Raw genomic sequence first — 18,967 nt, 5'->3', positions numbered from 1 at the left:
CACTCTATGACTTCAACTACGTAAAGAAACTGGAAAGAGGCGCTAAAATATTAATAAACAGTGATTGTCTTAGAATGGTGGGGTTATGGGGGATTTTTTTTGTCTTCTATTTTGCTGACTTTTCTTTTTCTTTTTTCCTAGTGAGCATGTATTTCTCTAATTAAAAATGGTAAAGCATCACTGACAACCCTGTCACTCATGACCCAAAGCTTCAATGCTATGTGAGAGGTTGGTGGCGTACTTCTCTCAGATTCAATTTTCATCTCAATTCAATTTTTGTTTCTGTATGTGTGTTTTCTTCCTACTTAGTGACCCAAGTCACACCTAGGTAAATGTGGCATGACTGTGATTCCTAAATTCAACTTCATAGCCAAGAAGTCTTACTTTAAGGATCAAAGGAGAAGCTGACATAAAAATCCTAGAGGGTCATTGTTAAGAAAAAAAAATTTTTAATGCATTATATTTATACCATAATACAGCTTCTTGAAAAAGCCAAGTTGTATGAAACAGAATGACCATAGTATCTGGTTATGGCATTTAGATTTCTAAGAATTATTCTCACTTTTGAGAATTTTGGCAGCATTCTTTCTTTTTACCTTCTAAAATTAAATCTAGGAACCTCTCTAGAAGCTGATGAAGGAATTTGTCTCAACATTCCATAGGAACAACTCTCAGATCAGCAGCGAGACTGCTCAAATGGAGCTGGAATCCACCCTGCATTGGTACATACTCTATTTTAAATTAGTGAGCAGACTTTGGTGCTGCACTTGTTCTCATCAAGGTCTCTCTGAGGCTTTGCATTCTGGTCTCTCTTATGCCCCCAAACACTGGCTCTCTCCTTTGTGACCCTTGGTGGGCACAAAAGGACAAATGCACGAGATGACAGAAGCCCCGGGGCCACCACCTGAATAAAATAAAGGTAAACACTTCTATGGTCCAGATTTGCTAGTTTAAACTCCCCCACAGATATGCTGTGGTCAAACATGCAGCCACTTACAAACATGCAGGGCATAAGAAGCTGGAAATTCTCTACAGCAGTGTATTAATAAGCACTATGCTTCAATGAATTGTGCTGGTTCCAGATAAAGACAAAATCCAAAATAAAAGGTGTTTTTTGGCCGAAAGTTAGTGAATCGAGTAAATGGGAAAAATCATTATTTGATTACATTACAGTTGTTCAAGTTACATGTCTATCTCCTCTGCTGGAACACGAGTTCCTTGAAGGCAGGTATCGGGGTTTGTGTATTTGGACAACTAGGGATATAGATCCAGCCTGACAAATAATAAAACATGTAATTAAAAACAAATTCACCTGTTTTTTAAACACCACGACAATCTCCCAAACTGGAACCTAATCATTCCATGAAATAATAAAAGGATTAAACCCATTTAAGTTCTTGAGAAGCTTAGGAGAAGTGGGTTAGGTAATTTGTAAGAAATTCCACAATAAAAATGGAAAAAAACGAATAATAACCCAAATCTCGTACCACCTGCATAGCAGTGCTAGTAGGTAATGACACTGTATTGCTTAGTTTATTACATATCTAATATGGCAAACTTGTCAGAAAAGCCTTATTACATATATGAGAAGGTAAACATGTCAGAAGACCCAGGTTTGGGTCTTGGTTGGATCAGATTTGGTTCTAGTTTTGGCCATTAAGGATCCAGTAGAGATGTCTATTTCAAAGGGTTGTAGAAGAATCAGATAAGATTATCTATGTGAAGACTTTTTGCACATAGACAAAATTATTATTATATAAATTAAGATGCTCCTAATATCTGAAATAAAAAAGACCAAGTGATATACTGAAAAGTTTTAGAAATGCAGAGAACTTGAATTTTATACTGGAATTTGTAAAATTACTGAAGCTAACGTAAATAAGCACAAAAATTAATAAATCTTAGGCGAAAAAGCAACTATAGCTTCTTATGCTATAGTACATACATTCACGGAGATGTGTTAAATATAGATTTAGAAATATTTGTATTTTGAACTAGATATACAAAATAGCAACTATAAGAATTTTTTTGGAAAAAATTTAGTGGACTTTCATCAATTACAAACATTTCTTCTTCTATTAGGTCTAGTCTTTTGGTATAATAATTACAGAAGAGTAAAAGAAAGAAAAGACATCTTTTATAAATTAGACATAAGTGTATCACATTTTTTTGGCCTTAGTTCTTATTGCTAACTAAGGACCATATTCTTTTAAAAAAAAAAGAAATACAGGTGATAGAGTGGATGGCCAGCTTTAATTTCTAGGGCAACACTGGGGTTCGTTTAATATTTGGCAAAAACATAACATAAAACTTGCGCATTTCCTAAGCTGAAAACTTGCGCAAACCACATACCCTGCTGCCTCTAGTTAGTCTCCCAGAGTTTCTTGTTAACCTGCCTGTGTTAGTCCGAGGCTGGGACTGCGTCTTCATTGTGCAGCGGGAATACAAGCAGCTCCTTCTCCTTGGTCTCCTTGACCAAGTCAGGACACGTGGTCCTGCAGTGCCAGGAAGCACCCAGACCTTAAAGCAGTGGCTTTATGAGCTCCTCAGGTGCTAAGCCAGATGTGCTTACGGGCCTGGTGAGTGAGGTCTCATGCCGTGTGCCCAGGATGAGCGCAGGGTAAGCAGTGTTTCGTGCAAAGATGACGAAAGGAAAGAGTACCTTGATGAGGGAACAGCTGCATGAAAACTGCTGATTTAGAGCAAGGCAGAGAAGCTTCACAGACACAGAATGGAAGAAAAAAACAAAAGTAAGTGATGTCCATCAGACTTTTAAAAAGGGTGAAATACGATTAGACAGTAGATAATTATTATGTTCCCTGGTTTTCAGAAGGAATTGGGTTTTAATTATTGAACTCTGACCATTCGTTTCCTAAATATTACTCTCTGTAAATAGATGGTAGAAGCTACAATTTTACAGATAGATGTGTTTTTATAACCTTTATTACAGTTAAGAATTTTAGTTTAAATCAAGAATTAAACTTAAAAATGAGAAAAATATTAGCAGATATTACACCAACCAATTGCTCAGTGTAAAATGATTTTTCGCCTTTAAATACAGGGCAATAACAAAGACAAAGAAAAATAAATCAAGAAAATACCAAATAAAGGTCCAATACACCATAAACAGTTCCCTCAAACATTAAACGCATTTCAGAGATTTTAAGTAGACTCAAAGTAAGTTTCTTCCAAGAGGGAGACATTTTAAAGCGGTAAACATATTAGAAATGTTACCGACTCACAGCTAAGCCTGTAGGTTCACCTCGGAGATATTTCAGGTTCAATTCCAGACCACCACAATAAAGCAAGTTATCACATTTATGCTGGTGGAGGGTCTTGCTTTCAATGTGTAAAAAAAAAAAAAAAGTACCATCTGTGAAGCACAATAAAGCAAAGTGCAAAAATCGAGATATGCCTGTACATTTGGAGAAATGGTTTTGGGGAACCATCACAGCGCACACAGCTGTCAGCATTATTCGTTTAGGAATGCTGATAATTCCTAGCGGATCCACTTAGCTTCCCAGGAGGGAGGTCTGCATTAGTGAGGAGATAACTGACAGGCCTGGACACAGCCCCAAAATAAAGTGGAAGAAGTGAATTTAAAATAAAGTCCATCTAAATAGGTCTTTGCTCTACAAATGCACGTTCGAATACTATCAGTAAAATAAGCTCGTCCAAAAGAAAAAAAATAAATAAAGATTTTTTTTTCTAGTAAAAAACATTTAAAATAGATTACAGGCTTGTTTTTGTTAAGAAATTGTAATACACACCTCACATTTTTTTGAGGTAAAAAATATATTATAACACCTTTGCCATGATTATTACCTGATTGTTCCAAACAATTATCCCTCTGAACTATCAGAATATAGTACAAGGTACAACATGACAAATGGCACAAAAGAAGTCAAAATAGCTACTGTGTACACTCTACCACTCTTACTCTTCTGAAATCTACCTGAGGGCAGGTATCATGTCCCACTAGCTCAGGGGTGTCCAAACTTTTTTCAATGGTTTTCACCAAGGGCCATGTGTGGTAAAATACACAAACAGCCCGCCACTCACTCGGGGTGAAGTACATATTGCCTCACCTGATTTATTTAAGTAAACTAAATATATTTTTGGAATTTGCTGCGGACCAATTAACAATGGATTGCGAGCCGCAGTTGGCCTGCGTGGGCCGCAGTTTGGACACCCCTGCACTAGCTCCTCCCCTCCCTTGGGTCTAATAGGGCCCCTTGTACATAGTAAACTGAGTAGGACAAATAGCTGGAATTTTGGTTATCTTCTACAGAGCACTGTAGTATTCTTCTTGTACTTAAAAATCAAAGAATTGGTGTATGTATAGAATTTGTTAAACAACATGGATCAGAAGGAAATAACTAGCTTCAAACCCAGTACTGAGATCCATAGGCAAAAACTGTCAAGTCTCTGGAAACCAGGTCTCTCATCTTTAAATGCTCCAGAGTGCCTAGTGCACACCTACAAAATAGGTGTGTGAATGTTTACTGAATTAAATTACAGCGTGAAAAATATTAGGAGACCTTGGTAGAATATAATTAAATTTTTATACATGAAAATGGATCTATTTAATTTCTTTTTAATGAGTACTAAGTCCATATAGGTCCATTTGGATTTTTATTTCTAGTATACTTGCTGTTTAACACCTAAAGAGGGTGCAGGGAGACTGTACTTGAAATGCATACTTGAAATGAAATGGGTAAAAAGCACTCAAAATACGGCTTTAAAAAAAGTTTCTTTGCTCAACATTTAACAGAACCACTCATGGCCTGGCCTTAAGCAAAAGAAAGTCCCATATATAGCATTTTTAGGTAGATAGGCTTTAGTTCTGGTTCTAATCCGATTCTTCAATTCATGTGCAGCTCAGCTATAGAAGACCTAATATTGGATCGCAATGGCAAATTTGAAATATTCTTATATATCAGAGTAAACGTTATGGATTCTTTTCAAGATTCTCTTAGTGGCATTTGGGAAAATGTGAAGAGGCAACATTTTATGTCTATTTGGCTAAAAGGGTCACAGTTAATACAAAGTTATATGCATTGAACTCTAAATACAGTCCATTGGCTTCACTGCTGCCAAGTTCAATTTGTACTAGGGAGGGAGTGAGAAGACAGTCATTTATGCATTTTTAAATATAGATTTATAAAACAGTCCTTGTGCTAAGGGGATAGGCACGTGGGCTATGATAATCTGTCAAGAAGAATGCATTTTCAGAGATAATGGCTTTATGTAAGTGACCGCTACTTCTTCAGAAGCAGGGTTTAATGCTAGGGATATGAGTGGGATCATGAATCCTACCTAGCTGATTTGACAGTGGAGAATGTTGGAACCCAAAAGGAAACACAGCTTAGGGGCTGATCCTGCTAAACACCACAGATCTAGAAAGTCTTGCATTGACATGAAAAGTTGCAGCAAAGGGTTGAGCTGTGTGCAGACCAACAGCTATTATTTTTTGCCACCTGCTTAAAGTTCAGTAGACTGGGCACAGACTGATATTGGGTAATTTGATGGCAAACCACACCTACGTGCCATTTCAGGGAGTGACACAGAGCTTCTTTAAATATTTCTAATGAGACTTGGCTGATGGAAATGGAGACAGGTTTCTATACCCTTAAATAGCCAAGTTGAAATGCTAGACTGAGTTAGAAATCTGGATAAGATTTGTCATTTCTTTTAGCCCATCAATATTAGCAAATTCAGCTCCATAAATTGAGGAGATAGGATGGATGTAAGATTACCTGGAGCTAACGATATGGTACAAGGTACAACATGAAGCAGTATACCTAAGTACAAACAAAGTATTAACTCTTATAAGAGGTATTTCATAAGAGCAAATAACAAAAACACAGTAATTAGGTACGTAGATAAATTAGGATCCTTTCATGAAGATAAGCCCACAATTTAGAGATAAAATAGATTTCGTGGGAGAGTAAAGTCACTATTGATAAGATAAACTTTTTCTCCAAAAAATATAGTAAAATAATCTGGCAAACCAAAGGATACATCATTTACAATTTAGAGACAGGAAATGCTGAATGCCATGATTCTACTTAATTAATTCTATTACTTTTAAAGCTTCAGAATAGTCAGAGGTTTCCAGGGTGCAGTCGTCTATCCAGGCAACCATCTTTGGAGAACTACTAGAGGTGACACCATTGGTTTAAAACTGTAACCAAAACCACACATGCTATTCTCCGATTTTTATAAACAATTTTAAATAAAAGGTTGCCGAGTAGGACTATTTTTTTTGGAAAGCAAATGATATGGCTGATGTCCAACCAATACAGGACATAAACAATTAACCAACTAGCAGGGGAGCCTGTTCTGGTAACCTTATTCTCAGCCTGATTCTTTTATTGTCTCTATTAGTGGGCAAAGATAGGCAGAAAGACTCCTAGCAAGGTTTTTAAAAAAAAAAAAAAAAAAAAAAGTTAAGGACACCCAACTAATCATTTTGACAGGTTAAACACACTTTAGTAGCCCAAGAGGCAAAAATTTGGTCAAAATGAACCAAACTTTAAAAACAACAGGACTAATACAGACAGAGTTTATGACTTTTCTCATTGTGATCAATGTTATAAATAACAAATAACCAGAAAATAGAGAGCTTTACGGATGAAAGGGAATGGTGGACTTAAGGCAGATGGAAATAATGAGATAGCAATAAACAAACAGATAAATGAAAAGAAGGGAAGCGCAGGAAGAAAGATGAGAGCTACATCATAGCTACAGAAAGCAATGAATATGGTAGAACACTGGCCTTGCTCCTAGATGAGGGCTGGGTGACAAAGCAATTAGTTTAGCTCTTCTCAACCTCAGTCTCTCCACGGCACACAACATGTGAGCCTAGAACTGAATAACCTCTATAATCAGTCCCCCCACCTCCAAAATGCTAAGACTTTAAGGGGTGGGGACAATGGTGAGGGAAAGAATTCAGGAGCTGCAATATCTCAAAGAAAATAAAATTTAGGTTTTGCTCTCGCTTTAACAGTTGAAACGCTGATCACGAGTGTTAGATCCCTGGCATACCCTAGGGCAGTGCTTCTTAAACTCTAGAGTGCGTAAGGATCGCCTGGGGTGTTTATTAAACCACAGATTGCTGGCTGGGCCCCACTTTGGAGTTTCTTGTGCAGGAGGTGTGGGTGGGACCCCGCGTTTGCCTTTCTAACAAGCTCCCAAACGATGCTGATGCTGCTCGTCTGGGACCACACTGGGAGAAACACTGTCCTAGGGAAGAGGTGACCGAGGGCAAGTAAACATGGTTCTATGCGTGGCCAGGTTTCTTTTATTTCTTGCAGGGGGAGAAAAAGAACCTTACTAGGCACAGTAAAGTGATGGATAAATATTAATAAATGCTTGATCCAATACTTTGTTTCCTCTGCTGACCAAAGCTTAATAGATGGATATAGTTATTTAACATAATGGCTTATAATATGAATTGGCTATTGTACTTGCCAAGTTCTTCAGAACCTTCAAAGCTATATTTGTTTCAATGTTTATGCAAAACTAGGATTATAAATCGGCCATTCTATTTATGGATCTTGAACGTCACAAAAGAGTTATAAATACATCATTTGGCTTTTAAAAAGAAAATCCATGCTAACAAAAGAATTTAGTAACTTTTCCTTATAGAATGAGGTGTTTCCTAAGTAAACTTCAAATAATGGAACTTGAAACACAAAACCTTTAGGGAAGAAACCATCTTAGAAGAGTATCTTTCTGAACAGAAGACATCACAGTAATGGAAGCTTTCTTTCATCACCCACTGTCATCACAACATACAACAGCATTAGTTCTATGATCAGTAACACCTGCAGGGCTAACCCGAGCTGGATGAAACCGTTCCTCCGACACTGAAGGAGCCCGGAATTCCATAGGCTTGCTTTTCAGCCATCTTGTTTATCTCAGCCCCACCCGAGCTATTAGCTGGTATTTATTAGTGTACCCACCTCTTAGTTGCATGCTGAATTGGTATACTTTTCCCACTTGGACCTAAGAATGACTCCACAGTAAGGAATCTGCTTATGGGCTTTAAGATGTTATTTCCTGGAGATGGCTTTTTTTGTCTGCTTGTCTATTTACTCCTAGATTTTCAGGTTGGTCTCTGGATGGTTGAGTTTTTGCTGGCAGCAGGGACGTGGGGTACTGCTATATTTCGTATATGTTTTAGTTACGGTATACTGTATTGGAGACTCAGAAGCCCTTAGGGCAAGGTTAGTATATCTAGTAAGGGAATTATAATTCTGTTCACCTACAGGGTAATGTACCTGAGGTTGCTCTTCCTGCCCAAACTCTTATCAACCTTGGAACACTATGTGAACATTCTAAACATTTACTATCATACATATAACTGTTTAAAAGCAGAAAGCTTTATGGAATAACAAAATTCAAGTCAGCTACAAGGTAAAGAAGAAATGTAAAATGAACCTCAAGATAAAAAGGAGCAAAATCTGCTATAAACTGAGAACGAGGGAATTCCTAATGTTGTTATATTAAGATTGTTGCTCAGATTTATATAAAGATTACATTTACTGACCTGGGGAATGCTGGGAAGTTGCAAGTGAGGTCATGGAATTAGAAAGGTTAAGGTTAGCAGTAATACTAAGCTGGCTCTGCACTGCAGGAGGATAAGGAGATGTGGGTGTCAGGAGGGACTCCTCACTGGTTTCTTCATCAATTCCAGGCAAATACGTGTCAATCAAGGCATCAAGAAACTTAACAATAAGCTCAGCATAGTCTGGGATTTGTGTTTGCTGTAATGGAAAATAGGAAATTATTTTAGCTCCATTCTTTTTCTTTTTTTAGGTAGATCCCCTTTGAAGCCAAAAATGATTAATTCAATTTTTGTTTTGGGTTTCACTTACTATTTTTCTTCCTTGGCATTACAGATCATTAAAATATGGGGGTGGAGTAATATTTATAGACTAAGATGGGACTCACAACTGGGAATTTTATTTGGCTTACACTTACAGATTCTAGATGAACCTGCAATTACAGAAAGCCACACACATACAAAGACTGAATTAATCCTCAGACAACACAATTATCAGGAATGATGTCTAGTCAATTTTCCAAAACAGAGAAAATAAGCAGAGCGTCATCATTCCAGCTGCCATTTACAGATCCAACTAACTAAACACCGTGAAGGGCTCAGAGGGTTACTGGCAATCGAAATACAAAAATTCCTGGATGATATACTTATTTCTGTGACTTCAGGCCCATGATCTTTAATGACAGCCTTTGCATATAAAGACATATTCAGTAACAACTAAACAAAATAAATTCCCAATTCTTAAGATCAGAACAAGGTTTACGTAACTCGTATTGATTTAGCACCCCTGTATCTACAATACTACACTAGGAACTGTGGGGGATAGAAATAGAAGTCCTGCCTTCAAGGAACCTCAATCCATTGGAGAGAGACGACACATAGAGAAAATAATTAAATACCCATTTATATAGCACTATATTAACTAATGCCAACCGAAGAACAAACTGAAGGAGCAAATGAGAATACACATTCAGGGAAGAATAAGTCTAATGCAACAGTTGGAAAGAGAAATATTTATATGAGGTAGATTTTCTTTCATTATGTAATTTTTTTAAAAATTGAGATTTAATTGACATATAACATCAGTTTCAGGTCACAAGGTAGATTTTAACCATAGGTAATGCTCCTTCCTAATTACAAGATACCTAAGTGTGTGCATTAGGATCATCAAATACACGAGGGGCTGAGGGCAGAAAAGTTTACAAAGGTTTATTATACCCTTCTGAAAAGTCAAGCATAAATTGAATTGAGTTTTCTTTTTAAATAAAAACTAATATATAAACATATTAAAAGTGCCGCCTCTTAGAAAAAATCTTATGGTGGAAACTTTTAATAAAAATAACACGTTTGTTGTAAGTAATCATCCTGGTTTTCAGCATTTGTGTGTTCTTAAAGCAGGCACACTAATATGAATAAAATTTTTCGTTTTGTCAATAGAGAAAAATATATATTCTTACCTTTGAAAAGGGTCCTGCAAACCGCCATAAGCCATTAAAACCAAAACCTGCAATAAATCAAATGTTACTCTTATAACAAGCATGAGACTCTTTGAATCTTAACAGAAATTAAGTTACATAGTTGTTGATATATAAAACCTACACTTTGAAAACATTTTTTTAGAATGTGTCAAAGTAGACTAAAACTCACTGAAAATACACTCAGTATAAAATCATATTTTAATTAAAGAAAGCTGTCAACCAGTTCTTTATTGAATATACAATTGAAAGAGTCTGAAAACGGCATATGGAGAGAGAAGTATGAACAAGACTACCCCTTATAAAGAATTCTTTAGTCAGTGCATTCTATCACAGCGCGCATGTTAGCAAGTTCGTCAACCAGCCTCCTCCCGATACGTTTATTTACTTTGCAGGTAGGATGTTTGGTACTGTGGTGGGGATTCCTCATGGTACACCACACTCTGCACAATTCCATGGATCGGATTTAACAAATTGGGATCTTGGCACAAGGACAGCAGGGTGTTGATCTTAGAGTCCAACAAATTGTGCCTGAAAAATAAAAGACAACAGAGGAACATTTTAAAGACAAATTAAATGAAAATATATACTGGAAAACATGCATGCCCCAGAACCATCCAATAAAAATGAAGGGAGACAAGTGCTTTTTTACTGTCTGGTGCTTTTCCAAATTTTTTATAATGAATGTGTGTGTTTGCTTTTTTTTTGTTGTTGTTGTTGTTCTTAGTCATCAGGAAAATATGGTAAAAACAACCAACTGTCATATAAACTACACATATATGGTAATGCTCAAGACAAGATTGGTTCCTGTCTGCCACCTGGCATGCTTTAGGACCATTTCTTTCTGCTGACTGCTGATATGTAGCCAGGGAGTTAAAATTAAATCTCATATTAATCAGTGTTTAATAAATGCTGAATCACATCAAAATTAGTTTGGAGGGGGTGGAATATATGATCCAATTCAAACCTAAGGGGAACTTAACTACTCCTAACAAGGCTACCCTCCATGAATAAAAATAACTATGGGCCAACTCTATAAAATTCTGAAACTGTTTAAATGAGATTGAACAAAAATAAGGAAATAACGATACTACATAAAAGGCTTAGAATTTCCCAAGTTTCTTTGAGAACACTTTGAGGCTAATATGATTTTAGCCCTGAGGAGAGAATAAAATTTATCTCCCAAAGAAGAGGTCAATTTTGTTTTTACTTAGCTGTGGATAAACACAAAAGCTCTACTGAAAAAGAAATCCAAACAGGCATGCTGGTTTAAATATAGCAGTCTAACGCTTTGCTCCTAAGTGGAGAAATGAACAAGGCTCAGCACCATGAACCACTTCAGAAAATCAACAAGATTAAAAACTGCTTTTCTGAATGTCTATTATGCTGAAACTCATTTTAGCTCCGATCAAACCCACTGTCTCTAAGCTAAAATCACTCTCACCCTATCTCACGTTCCCGTCTCCACAATCATTGAACATACCTGGGTGGTACTTTTCCTAACCTTTTATAAAACATTTGACTTCACAACAGACACAAAAGTTAAACACAAAAGGAGATACTTACACAACAGGAAAAACTTTGGGGAAAACAACACTGGCTTCTGCTAAGTATTCATAAAGAATTCGTTGATCAAACTCATCTGTGGTGTATTTTACCAGTGTAGCCTGCCCAGATGCAAAAAAGGAAACAGAAAACATTTTACTTTGTGGCTGAATTGTTGTCTGTTTTGATGAGAAGTAGAAGACAGCCTTCCTTTCATATTTTTAATATTTAAGGACTTTCTAAGAGTAGACTGGAACAAAAACTTGAGGGGGAAAAGAAACCCCTTAAAAAACAAAAGAGCTTACCAGAACAGTAAGAAGTAGTGCTTGGATCTTTGGATCAGTAAGTACTTCTTCATCCAAGAGAACATTCGATTCCGACACAGAAACTTTACGTAAATGTGGGTGCTGTTGTGAGGAGGAAATCCTTTGAGTTTCTGCAGTAAGATATGGATGAACACGATCAGCTGTATTAATTGAATATACACACTAGACGGATACCGCTTCACCTAACATATTTTAATGTTACTTCTAAAATTCAATAGCTTTTTAGTAGACACTTACAATACCAACATAAACATCACACAGAATTACTCTTCACCTATACAAAAGTTTTGGCCAGTTGTTTACAAGGCTGTATATCATACATGTGACTACTTTTTACACAGGTTTCAGGACAACTGTCATTTTAAGGACTGTATAGCTTATTTCTTGAAAAACAGTAAATGTTTCTATATTTCACCCTAAAGATTCTGAGAAATGGCCGGAAAGCAAATACGGTTTTAATGTACTCTCCCACCCGATTTTCAATGCTCTAGATCAATAATTAACTTTGTTTCTCACCCATTTCATAATCAGTTTCTGCTACTCTCCTCATTTTGGGAGGTGTTGTGATCCCTGATTCCATTTCTTGCCTTTTAGGAGCCTTTGTGTCTGATATCAAGTGATCAAAACTTTTCCTTGTTCCTATAAACAAAAATTACAGAATATGAAAGTTCATTAACCACAGTGTCTGTGATTAGAAATATATTAAAAAGAAAATATGTGGACACAAAGTATTAAGTAAAAAAACTAAGTTTTTACTTAAGGACCCAAAGAAAGTTGACACATTTCCCTGGGGCAGGGTTTCTCTCCTTTACTCGCCATCTTCTCAAGGAATATTGGCCCCATAGCTTTCTGTTGCACGACAGCATGTACCTTATTGAAATTAAACTGAGATTATAGTCATTACACTGGAGGTAAACCAAACGCCACCAAGTACAATCCTTAATCATAAATACAGGGATATGCACTGTTCCGTAGCAAAGATCAACTATGTCTGAACAGCCTTTTTTCAATTTAAGAAACTCTACTGGTGCCAACAGTTAAGTTATTAACATATGAAGACTTTCTAAAAGTAGGCAAGTGCGAAGTTTGATTTGAATTCTTCAAGCTTGGAAAACAAAAAACAAAAAACAAAAAAAGATTTGCATGCCTGAAAGTACCAAATAATAGACACACTGGGGAATGCTCCAAAAATAGCAAATAGTATCATCTCCCACTTGTCTTTGAGTTTCTCTAATCATGTACTACAATCATGTATTACACTAACGTTAAATACTTCTCTCTTATTTAAAGTAGAAGTATTGAAGTTGGATTATTTGGAACTTGCACTAAGTCTTGCCCGTTCTACTTCAGAAATCTACCCCAAACCGGATTTCTCTTCTCCATTCTCCTATTGCTCCTGCCTTAGCACAGGCCTACACCACTTTTTGTTTGGACTGTTGTATCAGTTTCTTCAGTGGTCCTCTTGTGCAAAATCTCTTCCTGTTTCTCCACATTTGGTAATGCCTCCTTCCTACTTAAAGATCCCTGCTGGACCCCTAAGGCTAAATCTCTTACCACCGCACATACACAAGTCTCCCATAATCTAGCCCAATCCTTCTCTAGCCTCATTTGCTACCCAGTTGCTTTCCCTGACTTTTCTTCATTCACGTTGTTCCCCTTCTCCTGAATGCACGCCTTCCTAATAACTGGCGAGCAGGTATTAAATCTTCAAGGTCCAGTTCAAATATGACCTCCTCTCGGCAGCTTTTGCTAATCTCCTCAGGCCCTTAGGTTCCCCTCATCAAGACGAATTGCTTTAATGTTGCCTGGGGTTGTTATTGTTACCGGCTGATTATAAGTCTCAACCACAAAACTATGAGCCCTTCAGAGCAGAGATCATAACTTTTTCATCCAGCACATGGGTTGAATGAAAGCAATATCGAAAGTTTCCCTGAAATCAGTTTTACATTTACCACTTCCTTGGCATGAAAATTCAGAATTACAAAACACGGAGTAACCAGGAAACTCCTAGAGATTATTTATGGCAAAGTATGAACAGAAAGGAACTCAAACAAAGGGTAAAACAGCCCTATGTGACCAGTAACAGTGAATAACACTTGCGGTTTCAATTTCTTTTATGGTTTACCAGCAAGTTACTTATCTCCCACATCATCGTCTGCTCACTGATTTCCTTATGAACACAAATACCTTCCCAATACCTAAAGATACTTAAAAATATACTTGCGTGGATAACTGAAACCCACTGAGCCATTCTGAATGTTGGTAGCTGAAATATGGGTCCCAGTGTATTTCAGTAACAATGAAAACTTGAGTGCAAGATGTGTTAGGAGCCGATTTGTGTGTCCTCTGTTGTGAGGTGGGTTCAGTGGGCTCTCTCATTATTTACTGTCAGCTGCTGAAAAGGGAAAGGATCTCGCAGCATGTTAGGTGTACTTCTCATGGACAAATATTGATGCAACTGAGCGATCTTCACCTTCAAGAATCATATCTTCTTATAATAATCGAAAAAATACAGTAATAAAAAAATCTTACCTTTCTGTCTTTTTAAAGAAAAGATTGCAAATAGTATTATTACAACTTCATACAACATTGATTGACGTATTCTGCTCTGAGATGATAATTTTAGGAACTATTTTGTTAAAGGCCCTGCACCTGAGTGCAGCAAGATTCTTCCTTCCTGGTGAGGAGCTAATGACTCTTCCTACTCCCATTTCCCTTTGCCTGACCAAAGCAGAACAAAACAAAGACAGCCACAGTGTTTATTCTAAGAATCAGAAAAAAAAACTTTAAAGATCTCATTCTCATTTTTCTTTCTTAACTGATATGGCTTAACTGATCTATCAAACTCCCTTATAATTGGCATCAAAAACTTTGCTACATCAAAACCAGGAAACTTTAATAATCTTGAATAGCTTCAGATAATCTTCCAAGAGTGAAAGTATCTGATCATTTTAAAGAACAATTCTAAAAAATTCTACATAACGTAGACACACTAACCAAGCAATTTCTTTGTGTTGGCCTGAGAAGGCTGCCCCATGTCCAAGCTCATGGATTTCCTGGCTCGGGGACTGGTTTGGCCCACAGCTGGGTAGCTGGCTGCAAGGTACCCTTCAGAACCTTTGGGAGACGACCATGGCTGATTCTCCTTCAGTGTCCTGAAAGATTTTAATCAATTAAGAAGAATTAATTAACATGGTGAAAAATACAACCATTGTTTGTCCCTCCCAATTGGCTGTCCTATTTTCCGAAGACAGCAATCAATTAATTTTAAAACTCCATTAAACAGCTTTAGGGTACAAACTCTTAATGTACCTCCAGGGAGTATCTACTTTCTTTTTGGGGTATCTCATACATGGAAGGTACTCATCGATTGCTCAATAAAATTGTACTACATTGATTTTTAAATCAGGGAAAATCAAGTCTAAGTAGGCAACTGTATTCTTAGTTCAAAAACCAAGAAAATCAACCTTAATTTATACCTCGACAGGTGAACACAGGCAAACTCACTTTCTCCTTCCCAAAATAAAAAGGGCATATTGCAAAGAAATACAGTCAGAGAAATGACTGAAGAGTAAGACTGCTGAAAACCAAGTATGCTTGGAAAGCTTTTGCACATATTGTTAAAATTTCAGTGGAAAATTATTAAGAGCTTTTACTCAAAAACTGGGATGTTGATAAATGGAATGACATAAATTCTATAAATATAAGATTACTTTCCTATGTTTGACACTGCACCTAAAACTTAAAGATACTTTCATTTAATTGAAAAATATAGAAAAATCCCCAAATAATGACATTTTCATGTGATTTCTCCATATTATAGAGAAAAATGTACTACCCAAAACCACATACACCAGTGGACATAATTTGATTATCTTATCTAAATCTATACTACAGAAAACTTTTTAATAACTTTAATGTGATTTAAGTAAATACAACAAATGTGTTGGCATGTATATTTCTTTTACAAATCTCTATAGCTTAGTTTTCTATCATTAAGCATGTAATGTTGTTTATATTTCATGCTAATTTTGTCCTAGGCACTTTCCTGTAACCTAACACTTATAAAATCACCTGTTTCCATTTTTCAACTGATTTGTGCCTCAGAGAGGCAAACTAACGGCAACATTAGTACAATGAGATTAGAATGATAGTTTTCCTACTATTAACCCACATAAAATACTGTACATTTATAAAATGAGTTTTGATTTACAACACACTCTTCCTAGATTATCTCTATATTCCCTTCTGGATTATTCTGCATGCCTTCCTTAGCTTAGAAAATTGAAACCTGATTACAGTTATGTAATTGTGGGAGAAGTCCACTTACCTATAGCTAGGGTCACCATGATGAATGGGATATGTATCCATAGGAACATTTTCCATTGAAATATCAGTAAGAAGGAGAGACTTTCTATGTTTTAGGCTACAGCGACTTCGAACCTCCTCAGACACGGTGAGTAAAGCTAAGAGGGAAAAGAAGGCAGATTAGAAAATTTAACAAATCAGCAGTTGACTTAAAATAGGACATACTTCTCACAGCCTCCTGAAGAGGATAATAGCTGTTCAACGTGCATGTAAATTAAAGAGTGTGAGATGTAAGGATATAAAACACTGAGGACAGATTTATTCATCTTAAAGAGTTTATCGTCTATTTGGGAAGACTATACATAACCATGAAATACATAAAGAAATTAAATAAGCACCTTATATTTGTCAAGTGCTCTCATGTACATCTGATCTCAATAAACACAAAAAGTAGGTAGAACAGGTACTATGAGGTCCATTTCTTAGAAAAGGAAAACTATTCTGAGATGTTAAATGATTTGCCTAAGGTCAAATGATTCAAACTAAAAAGTTGCCACAAACTGAAGTTTGCTAAACTGGGAACCAGCACTTTCCCATCAAATGACGATATTCAAGAACATTATTATACATAAGTGCTAAGTACTGCTGAGTGGAGAAATCAGGTAAGAGCATATATAGAAGGCTTAATGGAATGGTGGGGATGGGCAGACATTCTAGGTAAAACAAATGGCATTGGGAATGAATATTAAAGAGGCAGAAAGGCACTTCTAGGAGATGGTAAATAGCTTAGCTTAACACAGCCCATCCATTTGAAGGTAATAAAAAATGAGGCTTGTGAAATTTAGAGAAAGAGGCCAGAATCAGGAGGGCTCCTGAAGGGCCCAGGGTGCTAGGCTGAGGCGTTCAGACTTTCTGACAAATGACAGGGAGCCACACTGTGTCTTGAACCAAAGACGACAAAGGGAACTCATTTCATATTTTAATGCAAATTCTTGCATAAGGAAAAACAATTTGGCAAAACTTTTAAACTTTTCACCACCACCGCAGGACTAGCCTGTGAATTCTTTACCCTGCCAAGCAACGAGCTCAAGGACACACAGCTGTTTGTATCTTTGTGGCGGTCCTTAGACACAGATGTGGCAAGAGTAATTTTGTCTGTTTTGTGTTTTTTACCTGCTAAGTAAGCCACGCTCTGTGTATTCACCTCAAATTTGTCACAGTTTCTATGTTTGTTAACCAGAGTTAGTAGAGTATGCAAAATTCTGACTGTTCTTGCAACAATGGCAGGTGAAGGATGCCTGTATCCTACAAAAAACAAAAACAAACAAGAAGTTAATTCATTCTTTTCCATTAAGTATTTGTTGACACTGTGACTAGAGACTCTGCAAGAAAAAGTATGAAGTATGAAGGGTTAACCTTTATCTTTCGAAAACAGCCACTGGGAAGGTAAAACATACATATGAGGAGTTAATTACACGTAGGATTAAGTACCAAAATGTATAGAATATTACAATGTTCTTTGAAACTCTAAGGTGCCTCAGGGAGAGGAAAATTAGGAAAGATGACGGTGTTTTAGATCGTCCATTCCCTAAAGCAGCACAGAGATTTAAATAATAACAAAAACCTATGTATTGAAGTTCACCTTAAGGTATCTTTTGAAAATAGGGTTCTGCTGCTTAAAAAATTTTTTTAACTTAAAGGAAAAAACCTAATGACACAGAAAGTATATGCTCTTAGAGTCCAAAGAATTAGAGGGTAAGCTTGATTATCAGACATCTTTTAATCACTAATGCTACTCCACTTTAAAATAAGGGATTTGTACACTGGAAATAGCTGGTATTCTTTTAGAAATATAGAATGAGGAAGCACTTTATCAGCCCAGTTGCAACCCTTCTTCTTGGTATCCTGTACCAAGTGTAATATCTCCTGGGCCATCCCTATTCACCTTAAAGATTAAAGCTGCCAGTATTTTTCACAGTAATTTCATAAGGTGGTAAAATCAAACCTATACACTTAGTTGTGGGTGTAGTTTTATTAATCATATTTGATGAAAACTGGGGGAACCTCCATGATCCCTCCCTCAGGCCTAAGAATCATTTAAATTGACACAGAACTGTAGACCTAAGCTCTACCTTGAGTCTATTGTAGTCAAATCCAGTGCTGCTTAAGATCATTGGTACATGCCAGCTCCTATTCCAGGCCTTACTTTTCACTGTTTCTTCCCTGACTTGCTGCTATATGCTGTTCCTGTTAACTGGAGTCTCTGGCCATGACTGTTCCATGTTCACAAACCAAAGCTAACATGCAGTGAAGTCAGCAGTGGGGAGTAAAGCCAGATGCGGGAGTGAATGAGCTGGCTCTGGGGAACAGCTGGAGATCACTGCTATAAGCAATGTAGCAATATGGAGGCATGAGGGTGGAGTGCCAGAAAGATGACAGAAGAACGGGATTGATCAACAACAAATAACAAACGAGAAACAAGTTGAAGAAAATCTGTGATCAAATCACTAATATTTTCTAACATAAGTTACTCAAATAGCATTTATATATTTGCGGTCTGTCTTATTTTAATTATCAAAAAGATATGTAAGAAGTGTTAACTAATAATACAGTTATTAGAAGGTTTAGTACTTAGGAATTTTATAAAATCCATCTCTTTTGCTTTTTTAAGGAAATCTGATATTTGATATGAAAATTAGACTCTATTAACATATATATTAAACAAAACATCGTTCAGTAAA

The 18,967-nt window shown here is 36.6% G+C and overlaps 1 protein-coding gene across 10 annotated transcripts in view; it reads right to left on the bottom strand.

Annotated features, from left to right (window-relative positions):
* Positions 1–18,967, bottom strand: part of NF1 (neurofibromin 1) — a 198,798-nt gene that overhangs the window by 3,402 nt on the left and 176,429 nt on the right. For 5 of the 10 annotated variants that reach the window (XM_081029818.1, XM_081029824.1, XM_081029820.1 and 2 more), the window contains 10 exons: positions 17,400–17,531; positions 16,249–16,384; positions 14,916–15,073; positions 12,435–12,557; positions 11,898–12,028; positions 11,614–11,714; positions 10,436–10,578; positions 10,030–10,076; positions 8,558–8,774; positions 2,663–2,716 (listed from right to left, as the gene is read on the bottom strand). In XM_081029818.1, the coding sequence (XP_080885944.1) occupies positions 2,663–2,716; positions 8,558–8,774; positions 10,030–10,076; positions 10,436–10,578; positions 11,614–11,714; positions 11,898–12,028; positions 12,435–12,557; positions 14,916–15,073; positions 16,249–16,384; positions 17,400–17,531 (1,242 nt within the window). The remainder of the gene's footprint in view (positions 1–2,662; positions 2,717–8,557; positions 8,775–10,029; positions 10,077–10,435; positions 10,579–11,613; positions 11,715–11,897; positions 12,029–12,434; positions 12,558–14,915; positions 15,074–16,248; positions 16,385–17,399; positions 17,532–18,967) is intronic. The other 5 variants (XM_081029823.1, XM_081029826.1, XM_081029825.1 and 2 more) reach the window with 2 other exon arrangements.

This window comes from Rhinolophus hipposideros (assembly GCF_964194185.1).
Source record: "Rhinolophus hipposideros genome assembly, chromosome: 20".
In the NCBI taxonomy this organism is placed as follows: domain Eukaryota; kingdom Metazoa; phylum Chordata; class Mammalia; order Chiroptera; family Rhinolophidae; genus Rhinolophus; species Rhinolophus hipposideros.
This window is presented reverse-complemented; position numbering and strand designations above follow the sequence as displayed.